This window comes from Sinohyriopsis cumingii, chromosome 18, assembly GCF_028554795.1.
Source record: "Sinohyriopsis cumingii isolate HCF-2022 chromosome 18, ASM2855479v2, whole genome shotgun sequence".
Lineage (NCBI taxonomy): Eukaryota > Metazoa > Mollusca > Bivalvia > Unionida > Unionidae > Sinohyriopsis > Sinohyriopsis cumingii.
The window spans coordinates 37,475,923-37,489,524 of record NC_142978.1 but is presented as its reverse complement, the minus strand read 5'-3'; the positions used below and the strand labels follow the sequence as shown (position 1 = coordinate 37,489,524).

Genomic DNA, 13,602 nt, shown 5'->3' with positions numbered 1-13,602 from the left:
TTAATAATACATAACTGTTCAGCAGACATTTTGTTCAAATTCTCACAATGGTGCTTACCATGTAAGCTAGTAATTTAGAAATATTATAACTAGATTAGATTTATATTAAGTATTTCTTTGTAGTTGAGATAATTGCATGTATCTATTTTAGTTTCGGAATTCTTCCCCTCGAGACCCCTAGTCCTAATGTGGAGACTCAACTCACAGTTCCCTTCATGACCCCTTCTCCAGCTTTCACTGATACGACCACATTAGAGATAAAAGAAATGAAGGCTCCAACTAAAAAGGTAAGAAGTTTCTCTTCCATTGAAATGTTATTGTTAGATTTAAGCCATGAAGAATTTTTTTTTTCAGTTTATGCAATAGAATAGCTATGGTTTGACAAGGATGAGTTGCGGTTCATAAGCAATAAATGTTGCATGGAACCATGGGTAGTTTGTATTGTGTTAAAAGCAATTGCTTTATACATCCAGAGGTAACTGTGTATCTGTTTGTCAGATCTATGTATTACATTACTGGCCCAGACCAACAGAAGGCCTCAGATGCTTCTAACATTTACATGAATTGCTATAGTAGCTTACTGGATAGAGCCCAATTCCAAGTATTTTTGTGGAAATATTTTGGGAGACAGGGAGGATCATATTGTCAGAATCAAAGCAAAGCACCCCACCACCACCACCACCATCAATCTATGAGCAAAATTATCTTGCGACACAATTTAAAAAATTGAAAATTTTTCCATTACCGAAATATTTGAGTATCTCAAATGATAAAGCACGAATAAGGCCAAGCTAAATATGCAGAATTCATTAAATTTGAGATGTTTTATTCCAGCCCGTTACAAGGAGGAGTCATAACCAGAATCAAAATCAGAGTCCACTTCCTAAGCCTTCTGTCTTCAGTCAGTCGGGGAATACCAGGGATATAAATGCACAAATAGGGTAAGTATTTGGGATATAATAATGATGTGTGTAATTGTTTAAGACTTATAAATTGAGTTTAATTAGTGATATTTCATGATAATTGCTTTAAAAAGGATACATGAGAAGGTAGATTCAACTTTAAACATGTTAGAGAATTTTTACCCCCTCCCCATGGTGCAGTAGCAATGTCCACATGTTCATTCACTCATATACATTACTTGTGGGCAGATGCAGAAACCTGATGATATCAGGTCTGTTAGGTTAGATGTCAAGATCACTGGAGTTGAAAATGTGATATTTCTTTTCTGTATGATAAGTCCAGTTTCCTTGATTTTCATTAAACTGAAGGGACTACATAGGTTGAGTGGTTCCCAACTGATTTTAGGGCCAAGAGATAAAAGGTCACGGTCACTGGAGCAGATATTTTAATTTGTTTTGGCTTCTGCTTGATAAGTCAGGTGTCCTAGAGTCAGTTTAGATCAAACTTTATTGGTAGTTGACACTTGGGAAGATGTACATCCCTATTAATTCGTGAACCCAGTGTTTAAAGATTGAGGTCACTGAAGCTAAAATTGTCATTTTATGTTACATGATAACCTTACTTTTGTCAAATAGCCTACGCCCACATTTTTAAATCAGTTTCATAGTCGCATTGCATTCAAGGAAGGGCAGCTTTGTATTGAGTCTGTCATTGATTGACCAAAAGTCAAAATTACTGGACATAAACATTTTCAGAATTGTGAGAAATCTCCCCTTCTTGTCGAGTTCTTTTCATTCCGTATTGAAATGTAAACATACAGATGTTGTTTATTTTTAATGCAAATGGAGACAGCCATAGCTTTTTACTTAATTTGTGTTTTGTAACAAACACTGTTCCTGCATCCAAACTTAGCTAAGAATTTTGTATCCAGTGACCTCATAATCACTAATTTCATCAAAAATGGTTTTAGACCCTCAAACAGGGCACTTTGCTTGTGAAACACGATGGGATAGACAAAATGCAGTATGAAGGCATAATAAATTTAAATGCATTTTAAAGAAAGCAGCATTCCAATGCAGGCTGATGAATGATGAAGGAAAACAGAACAAAAAAGATGCTTTTAATCAGTGGAGTTTGTGATTGATTATATTCAAGCTGCTACTAAATTTTCACTGTTGAAAACCTATTTTGCACATTGGTTCAGGGTCAGATTATTTGCACTGGCAGACATTTTGTTTGAACCAAATGGGAAAAATCTTGAAAGCAGAAAACCCGACCAGAATATGCATTTTTCCATTTGACTACAATGGAAATGCACTCTAGGTTTTCCATATGACTACAATGAAAATGCACACTGTTGCTAGAGAAGAAAATAGGTTTTCCATATGACTACAATCGAAATGCACACTGTTGCTAGAGAAGAAAATAGGTTTTCCATATGACTACAATCGAAATGCACACTGTTGCTAGAGAAGAAAATAGGTTTTCCATATGACTACAATGAAAATGCACACTGTTGCTAGAGTAGAAAATAGGTTTTCCATATGACTACAATGAAAATGCACACTGTTGCTAGAGAAGAAAATAGGTTTTCCATATGACCACAATGAAAATGCACACTGTTGCTAGAGAAGAAAATAGGTTTTCCATATGACTACAATGGAAATGCACACTGTAGCTAGAGAAGAAAATAGGTTTTCCATGTGACTACAATGGAAATGCAAACTGTTGCTAGAGTAGAAAATAGGTTTTCCATATGACTACAATGGAAATGCACACTGTAGCTAGAGAAGAAAATAGGTTTTCCATATGACTACAGTGGAAATGCACACTATTGCTAGAGTAGAAAATAGGTTTTCCATATGACTACAATGCAAATGCACACTGTAGCTAGAGAAGAAAATAGGTTTTCCATATGTCTACAATGAAAATGCACACTGTTGCTAGAGAAGAAAATAGGTTTTCCATGTGACAACAATGAAAATGCACACTGTTACTAGAGTAGAAAATAGGTTTTCCATATGACTACAATCAAAATGCACACTGTTGCAAGAGAAGAAAATGGGTTTTCCATATGACTACAATGAAAATGCACACTGTAGCTAGAGAAGAAAATAGGTTTTCCATATGACTACAATGGAAATCCATACACTTGCTAGAGAAGAAAATAGTTTTCCATATGACTACAATGAAAATGCACACTGTTGCTAGAGAAGAAAATAGGTTTTCCATATGACTACAATGAAAATACACACTGTTGCTAGAGAAGAAAATAGGTTTTCCATATGACTACAATGAAAATGCACACTGTTGCTAGAGAAGAAAATAGGTTTTCCATATGACTACAATCGAAATGCACACTGTTGCTAGAGAAGAAAATAGGTTTTCCATATGACTACAATGAAAATGCACACTGTAGCTAGAGAAGAAAATAGGTTTTCCATATGTCTACAATGAAAATGCACACTGTTGCTAGAGAAGAAAATAGGTTTTCCATATGACTACAATGAAAATGCACACTGTTGCTAGAGAAGAAAATAGGTTTTCCATATGACTACAATGGAAATGCACACTGTTGCTAGAGAAGAAAATAGGTTTTCCATATGACTACAATCAAAATGCACACTGTTGCTAGAGAAGAAAATAGGTTTTCCATATGACTACAATGGAAATGCACACTGTAGCTAGAGAAGAAAATGGGTTTTCCATATGACTACAATGAAAATGCACACTGTTGCTAGAGAAGAAAATAGGTTTTCCATATGACTACAATCGAAATGCACACTGTTGCTAGAGAAGAAAATGTGTTTTCCATATGACTACAATGAAAATGCACACTGTAGCTAGAGAAGAAAATAGGTTTTCCATATGTCTACAATGAAAATGCACACTGTTGCTAGAGAAGAAAATAGGTTTTCCATATGACTACAATGAAAATGCACACTGTAGCTAGAGAAGAAAATAGGTTTTCCATATGACTACAATGGAAATCCATACACTTGCTAGAGAAGAAAATAGGTTTTCCATATGACTACAATGAAAATACACACTGTTGCTAGAGAAGAAAATAGGTTTTCCATATGACTACAATGAAAATGCACACTGTTGCTAGAGAAGAAAATAGGTTTTCCATATGACTACAATGGAAATCCATACACTTGCTAGAGAAGAAAATAAGTTTTCCATATGACTACGTTGGAAATGCACACTAGGTTTTCCATATGATTATGGTGGAAATGCACACTATTTTTAGAGAAGAAAATAGGTTTTCCGTGTGACTACAATGGAAATGCACACTTGCTAGAGCAGCCATCTTGCACAAAAATGTTTATAGAGCATAACCTATGAAATATTTCAAGTTTGATCAAATTTGACTCAGCCATTTTTGAAAGGTTTCAAAGGTTTTTCTTATGGATGCTACAAAAGTCACACCATTGCAAGGGACATAATCCTGGACAAAATTTTGATGTAATTAAGAATATTTCTACAAAGTTTGATAAAATCTGGATCATGTGTTCTGGAGAAGATGGAAATAAGTTCTCTCTGTATGGTTGCCATGGAATCAACTCATTGCTAAGTAAGCCACCCACAACAAAATTCTGGCATAGTATGTACTAAGGAACATTCCTGCAAAGTTTGATCCAAATTGGCTAAACAGTTTTTTAAAGAGTTGAAAAGAGCAAATGTGAATGCTGGGACATGCAAAACATTTGCATGGAAAGATGTTTATTTGTATGCCTGGGAGGGGTTTATTAGGCAGTAGCACAAATCATTTCTTAACATTTCTGTCCTTGTAACAGGATAATGTATGGTATGAAGAACCTATTTTATTGTCTCTAGCTACAGTGTGCATTTCCATTTTAGTCATGGAAAACGTATTTTTCTGTTCAACAGTTTGCATTTCCATTTTAGTCATGGAAAACGTATTTTTCTGTTCAACAGTTTGCATTTCCATTTTAGTCATGGAAAACCTATTTTTCTGTTCAACAGTTTGCATTTCCATTTTAGTCATGGAAAACCTATTTTTCTGTTCAACAGTGTGCATTTCCATTTTAGTCATGGAAAACATATTTTTCTGTTCAACAGTGTGCATTTCCATTTTAGTCATGGAAAACATATTTTTCTGTTCAACAGTGTGCATTTCCATTTTAGTCATGGAAAACATTTTTCTGTTCAACAGTGTGCATTTCCATTTTAGTCATGGAAAACATATTTTTCTGTTCAACAGTGTGCATTTCCATTTTAGTCATGGAAAACATTTTTCTGTTCAACAGTGTGCATTTCCATTTTAGTCATGGAAAACCTATTTTTCTGTTCAACAGTTTGCATTTCCATTTTAGTCATGGAAAACATATTTTTCTGTTCAACAGTGTGCATTTCCATTTTAGTCATGGAAAACATTTTTCTGTTCAACAGTGTGCATTTCCATTTTAGTCATGGAAAACCTATTTTTCTGTTCAACAGTTTGCATTTCCATTTTAGTCATGGAAAACTGATTTTTCTGTTCAACAGTGCATTTCCATTTTAGTCATGGAAAACATATTTTTCTGTTCAACAGTGTGCATTTCCATTTTAGTCATGGAAAACATATTTTTCTGTTCAACAGTGTGCATTTCCATTTTAGTCATGGAAAACATATTTTTCTGTTCAACAGTGTGCATTTCCATTTTAGTCATGGAAAACATATTTTTCTGTTCAACAGTGTGCATTTCCATTTTAGTCATGGAAAACATTTTTCTGTTCAACAGTGTGCATTTCCATTTTAGTCATGGAAAATATTTTTCTGTTCAACAGTGTGCATTTCCATTTTAGTCATGGAAAACCTATTTTTCTGTTCAACAGTGTGCATTTCCATTTTAGTCATGGAAAACCTATTTTTCTGTTCAACAGTGTGCATTTCCATTTTAGCCATGGAAAACCTATATTCTACTTCTCTACAACATGTAAGTTAGTTTGGGTCTGACTTGATTGGAATGTGTTTTAGGACATGTATTATGAAAGCTTTGTCTAGTTTGGGTTCCCCTATCGATGGTGTGACTTCATAGCAGTCATATGGAAAACATTTTCAAATTCTTCTCTGGAACAGCTGATTAAGTTTCAATCAAAGGACAGTAATTACGAATATTTCTTAGGAGACGTTTTATCAGTATCAAAATGGTGTCAAGGGTGGTTCAAAAAATTGGTAGGAATATTTCACGGGACTTGCTGTATTAGAATCTGTCATTTGTGTTAAATGAAAACAGTATCAATTTGGCTTCAGCTGCAATCACTATGGAGGAAGTCTTGAGAATCTGATTTGAAGATCCAACCACCCATCTGATCTTAACTGGATTGGTCAACATTAAACACTTAAAACAGGATTGATTACCCCTACTCCATTTGTTAATTCTGTTTTGCTGAAACAGCCCTATTAGCTTGAAATAAAATTATTTATTTATTTTATAATTTATTTAATCAATGAGCAAATGTAAAAGAAGGGTGGCAAGATCTGCTTCTTAAAAACTCTTATTTTTAATAATGTTTCAGTATTCAAAACAATCCACCAGTCAGGAGAAGTTCGAGGCTTTTTGGTAACTCTAGCTCAGTAAAGGTAAGATTTTATAATGAGATTTCTTATTTTTGTGCAGAAAGTACAATATAATTAGGTGCCACAGTCGGGTATGTCTGTTTGCTATGATATTATCAGCAATTGCAGGCACAGTCGGGTATGTCTGTTTGCTGTGATATTATCAGCAATTGCAGGCACAGTCGGGTATGTCTGTTTGCGATGATATTATCAGCAATTGCAGGCACAGTCGGGTATGTCTGTTTGCGATGATATCAGCAATTGCAGGCACAGTCGGGTATGTCAGTTTGCTGTGATATTATCAGCAATTGCAGGAGGGAGCCAATTAGGTGCCACAGTCGGATATGTCAGTTTGCTGTGATATTGTCAGCAATTGCAGGAGGGAGCCAATTTTGGCTGAAGTTTTGAAATAAAAGTAGGCAATTATTTAGATATGCATCACAGAATTTTTCATTAAAAACACCATAAAGCTGCTTGCAACAAAACAAACCAACAAATAAAAGTAAAGAGTAGAGGAAAGAAACCATGCACTACTGACAATCTGTGTGAGCTTAACAATGAGTTACTCCTGACCCAGTTTTGAAATTTTATTTTATTGTATCAAATTTATTTATGAAAATAAAAAATGTGATGATGTAAATATATCTGAAATATTTATATGATCAAAAGCTGTGAGGGAAAACATTTAAACAAGTTTATCTGTGTACTTGAAAGGAAAGGGGAGGTTTAAACATCCATTTAAGTAAATACATTCTGGATATTGTTGAATGTTTGCATTATCCAAACCGTTCTTTTCTAGTATGTTACCATGGACTGACTTGAAAACCAAAAATAACATGTGCCCTAAATATGTCGGCTGATGGATGGTTGCCATGGAATGACTGAAATAAGATCTTTGGCTATATATAAAAAAAATGATTGGTCCATTTTCTAAATGAAGGGTTCTCATGCGACCAGGAAATTGTGAAAAAGTCAGAAGGAAGAACAGTTTGTTCCTGACCAAAAAAGAGCAGCTTGCAGATATTGAGGGAAAATAGGGAAATTTCAGCCCTGCTAGTTATATTGTCTCTTATACAATTAACAGAGGGACTACCAATGCCATAACCCTTTAATTAATGCATTAATCATTATTGTCACACATGGTCAAATGCTTTAAAAAAATACCACAGAAAACCCCCATTTTCAGTTTTGTCAAGGGAAGTGCATGCAAGTCTTTGAGCTGGAAAACCATTGAGTTTTGGGGGAAGATAGCCTGGTTAACCTATAAAAAAATTAGTTGAAGTGATAGTTCAAATGTTCCAACACAGTTCTTTCAGTCATGTGACCAACACACCTTAATAATAATAATAATAATAATGAGGACTTTGTATAGCGCCTAATATTTAGAAGCTCTAAGCACTTTACAACATTAGACAACACCTGTAACATAAAAAAACATATATAATGATATGATTACAAAAACCAAACACAATGAAATTAGAAAACATAAAATACATGCTAAAATATTTAAGGTAGGAAACATTATTAGGTCTTTAAGTTTGTTCTTGCAGTCGAAAAATAGGTGATTTTAAGAGCACTCTTGAATGGGATCACTGTATCTTTGTGTCTAAGTTCCGTGGGCAATTCATTCCACGTTGCTGGGCCCTGGTATGCAAAAGAACGTGGTCCATATGATTTTGTTTTCAAAGTGGGAAAAATGAGTATATGATTGTCAAAAGAGGAGTGTAATTATCTTGCTGGTATGTACACATGGGTGAGGTTGGATAGGTATGTTGGACTGGAGTCCGTCAGTGAAACATAGCACAGAGAACAAATTTTGTATTTGATTCTGGATCGAATGGATAGGCACTGTAGGGTACAGAGCAGCAGGGAGGTTTGCTCTGATCGTGGTACTCTAAGAATGTTCTGAGCAGCTGTGTTTTGAAGTTTCTGGAGTAGATACTGAGATGAACCAGACAAAATTGAGTTACAGTAGTCTTGAAAGTACTAATGAACACACAAGTGTTTTAGTGGCATCAACTGAAAGATATTTGCGAATGGAGCTGATGCGTCTCAGCTCAAGATATGCAGCCTTGCATATGTTCATGACATGTTGGTGCAATATGAGAGTACTATCCAGAGTAACACCTAGGTTTCGTACTTACTGTGTGAATTTAATGTTGGTGTTGCTGATATTTATTGTTTGTGGTAAAGGATGTGAATGAGAAAGTCCTTGTGTTGTGATCAGAATGGCCTCAGTTTTATCATCATTCATCTGCAGCTTGTTACTTGTCATCCATGATTTCACATCAGAAATCCACCTCTCTACACCTTGGATGGTAGCATCAACTTCAGTTGGGTGGCTAGCTTTGTATATTTGGGTGTCATCAGCGTACAATTGGGGAGACACTGGATGATGATCTATGACACTTGAGAGTGGCTGAGTGTATAGAATGAAGAGAACATGTCCAAGAACAGACTCCTATGGAACAACACAACTTAGATCAGCTGGGCTGGAGTGTATTCCATTTGCAGATACAATTTGTATCCTGTTGACCAAATAGGACTTGAACTACAGTAAGGCTATATCATGAATGCCAAATACATGCTGGAGACGGTGAAGTATTATATCATGGTCTATTGTGTCAAATGCTGCAGACAAATCAAGGAGGGTGAGGACTGTAATCTTTCTGCTATCCAAAGCAGAGAGATTGTCATTAACTACTTTTAGAAGAGTAGTTTCAGTACTGTGGCATGGGCGATATGCAGATTGTACATTGCTAAAAAGACCATTTGAATTCAGATGAGATACAGATTGGGATAGAACAACTTTTTCTACAATTTTTTCTATGAATGGGAGATTAGAAACTGGGCCATAGTTCTTTCAGTCGTTATGGTTGAGTGTTGGTTTCTTCAGCAGAGGATTTACAATGGCAGTTTTGAAAAATGATGGGAATTCCCTGGATGACAGAGAGGTATTAATAACATCGGTTAGTGAAGGCAATACTGGATCTAAGCACTCAAGCAGCAGTGATGTTGGAATTGGATCAAGTTCACATGACTTTGGTGCACTCTTCGTCACGATTGTATGTACTAAATCCATAGAGACAGGTTCAAATGCTGCTAATGGTTGCCACTGAAATTCTGTATCCCAACTGTATGGTGATGATGAGTCAATTGAAATTGTGTTGTCAAGCTTATCTCTAATGGTTTGTACTTTGTCACAGAAGAAATTTGCAAACAGGTCCGAAAGGTCAACTGGAGAGAAGGTAGTTGGAGATGAGATAGGGATGAAATTTGAAAGATCATTTGTGCTACTCTTTTTTGTACAGAGTCATTACTTTGATTGTTTTCCATAATGTCATATATAATTTTGTAAGACATCTTGTGAATGAAATGGTGGCTTGACTATAGACATAGCAGATTCTTTGAGCATCTAGTGGTTTATTTTATCTTGTCCACAAGTATTGTGTCTGGGCCTTGTGCAGTGATTACAAAACTAGCCAATTTTTACATGTGTTCTTGGTTGTATGCCTAGTAAACTTGTATTAGTATCTTGAGCATCTGCTGTTTGTGTAGAAAAGGAATTTAAGCAGTTGAAATTTCTAACAGACTGTGCAGTAAATTATAACCATCAATGTTGGTATATAGAGGATATCGATGTTTTTAAAGTAGATATTTGATAATGTTTCCATTTCAGTCATGAAATATTTCCATATATCTACTTAAAAATATAGATTTTCTTTCATTATAAATTTTTTAAAGGCAAAAGCCATCAGTATGAATTGTTTTTCTCCGTTTTGTGCCAATGTAATTAACAGCTGCATTATCACATTGATAAAATAGATGTTGCTAAATTTTATAATAATTTGAGACATCAGCATGCGACAAATTCAGCTTATTTATAGCATGCTTCAAACTGTGTCATGATAATGACTATGAAAATGAAGACATTTTAATTTTTGTTAAGACATATGCAGATTGATGCAGTTGGGGTGGGTAAAAAAAAGAAACATAAGATTGTTTGTGTTTGACAGACTTCCAAGCATAACATCAATATTCAAAAGATTTTAATCATTTCAGGTTTGCTTGTAAAGATTTTTCTTTCACATTTTTTTTTCTTTCTTCATTTCTGCATTCAGATGTAAAGTTTTGTGTGGCCTTGACAAGTGTATAGTCTTGTTTGGTAGTGGATGCTGTATCAAACTTTTGATTCACACTTAATTTAATTTTCAAATTAACACTAATCAATGCCTGATTTATCCACCATTTTCTAGCATGATCGTTATGTGTTAAAATTTCTACTTAAAAGATTGTATTACTATATTAAATAATGAAGGAAAATCGTGTACCCACTCTCATAGGTTATTACAGGTACACACTGCTGTATGGGTGACACATAGCAAGAGATCATGTTAGGTCAGTCACTGACAGATTCCAAGATTCACGGAGAAAACTGATTATAAAAAAGTTAATACTTGAAGTCTAATTTTTGCTGTTTGGAGTTAAATTTTAGGCATTTCTTGATGGAACCTCATTGATTGCATAAATGTATGATAGAGGGTCTTCATTTGATACATTTTAATATTTTGTAAATCCTGCTGTGGAGAGGAGGAGGAGAAGAAGAAGAACAATGAAAAAGGCCTAAATATGGAAATATGGGTCTGAATAACACACATAAGGGCATGTGTACTTCCTAAGTTGAAAAAGAAAGTAGTTCCAAAAGCGATAGCGCCACTGTGGCAGTAAAAGTGGTATCACCACCTTGGAGATATCATTTTTCTACCATGATATATTTCGGTATTCACACAGAAAAATATAATGAAAGTCATTATGTAGCAGAGGCTAATGGGAGATACTAATATGACAGCTCGTTTGGAAAGCACTTACAGTTATGACTTTAATGCATGTATGGCTGTTTTCTTGCAGATGAACATAGATTAGTTATAACAACTACAAGTGATGTTTGTTTTACATTAGTCACAGCACATGTAAATTGAGAATGAAGTTTTGACTTAATGGATGGCAGATTATTGTGGGTGCTTATTTAAAGATGATATGTTACCAGCATTAGGCTGATGTTGATCCACTGTATTTATTAATTCCATTTCAGGAGAATAATAAAAGCCAAACAGGTAGGAAAGCAAAGACCAAACACAGCAAATCACAACAGGAGTTGAACGAAATTAACAAGGGGGAGATAATCACTGACAGCAAACCTGTTACCAATTCAGAAACAACACAGAATCAGATTGCTCAGCTACAGCAACAATCATTAAGTAAGTCTGAACTTGATAAAGATTCCATTTTAATACAAGATTCTTCTTTTTGTTTATTCTCTCCTTTTTTCTGTTTTCTTCACTGTTACTTTCTCTTACTAAATGCTTGATACTATAATTAACTGTTTATCTTGGTACAGACTTTGGAACTAATTTTTTGTTGTTGAAAAAACAGACTTCTCTGAAAACTTCAAAGAAATTGAAATTTCCTCAACCTGCCTGTTGTACTTCATCTAATATGGAATGAATTCTTCAGTCTTTTATCAAAATGTCCTAAAATACTGTTATACTTTTGTTTGCTTGTTTGCCCTAATTGATTGGCTTGAAGTGGAGGCCATTCTAAGTTTGTGTAAATATCACAGCAACTTGGCTACCATTTTTTAGCTCTCATTTCTCCAGCAGAAACTATCATCACATTAACTGAGTTGCCTCTGTAATGCTTAAAACATCGTTACCATCATCACATTAACTGAGTTGCCTCTGTAATGCTTAAAACATGGTTACCATCATCACATTAACTGAGTAGCCAGTACAATGCTTAAAACATGGTTACCATCATCACATTAACTGAGTTGCCTCTGTAATGCTTAAAACATGGTTAACATCATCACATTAACTGAGTAGCCTGTACAGTGCTTAAAACATGGTTACCATCATCACATTAACTGAGTTGCCTGTACAATGCTTAAAACATGGTTACCATCATCACATTAACTGAGAAGCTTGTACAATGCTTAAAACATGGTTACCATCATCACGTTAACTGAGTTGCCTGTACAATGCTTAAAACATGGTTACCATCATCATGTTAACTGAGTAGCCTGTACAATGCTTAAAACATGGTTACCATCATCACATTAACTAAGTTGCCTGTACAATGCTTAAAACGTAGTTACCATCATCACATTAACTGAGTAGCCTGTACAATGCTCAAAAGATGGTTACCATCATCACATTAACTGAGTTGCCTCTGCCTTGCTTAAAACATGGTTACCATCATCACATTAAGTGAGTTGCCTGTACAATGCTTAAAACGTTACCATTATCACATTAACTGAGTTGCCTCTGTAATGCTTAAAACATGGTTACCATCATCACATTAACTGCTTAGCCTGTACAATGCTTAAAACATGGTTACCATCATCACATTAACTGAGTTGCCTCTGTAATGCTTAAAACATGGTTACCATCATCACATTAACTCATTTGCCTCTGTAATGCTTAAAACATGGTTACCATCATCATGTTAACTGAGCAGCCTGTACAGTGCTTAAAACATGGTTACCATCATCACATTAACTGAGTTGCCTCTGTAATGCTTAAAACATGGTTACCATCATCACGTTAACTGAGTAGCCTGTACAATGCTTAAAACATGGTTACCATCATCACATTAAGTGAGTTGCCTATACAATGCTTAAAACATGGTTACCATCATCACATTAAGTGAGTTGCCTCTGCAATGCTTAAAACATGGTTACCATCATCACATTGAGTTGCCTCTGCAATGCTTAAAACATGGTTACCATCATCACATTAAGTGAGTTGCCTGTACAATGCTTAAAACATGGCTACCATCATCACATTAACTGAGTTGCCTGTACAATGCTTAAAACATGGTTACCATCATCACATTAACTGAGTTGCCTCTGTAATGCTTAAAACATGGTTACCATCATCACATTAAGTGAGTTGCCTCTGTAATGCTTAAAACATGGTTACCATCATCACATTAACTGAGTTGCCTCTGCAATGCTTAAAACATGGTTACCATCATCACATTAAGTGAGTTGCCTATACAATGCTTGAAACATGGTTACCATCATCACATTAAGTGAGTTGCCCATACAATGCTTAAAACATGGTTACCATCAT

The 13,602-nt window shown here is 35.1% G+C and overlaps 1 protein-coding gene across 1 annotated transcript in view; it reads left to right on the top strand.

Annotated features, from left to right (window-relative positions):
- LOC149776418 (cell division cycle protein 27 homolog) overlaps window positions 1-13,602 on the top strand; it is an 83,561-nt gene that overhangs the window by 23,003 nt on the left and 46,956 nt on the right. The window contains exons 8-11 of the mRNA XM_089940830.1: window positions 152-287; window positions 835-941; window positions 6,430-6,493; window positions 11,562-11,727. Of these exons, the coding sequence (XP_089796956.1) occupies window positions 152-287; window positions 835-941; window positions 6,430-6,493; window positions 11,562-11,727 (473 nt within the window). The remainder of the gene's footprint in view (window positions 1-151; window positions 288-834; window positions 942-6,429; window positions 6,494-11,561; window positions 11,728-13,602) is intronic.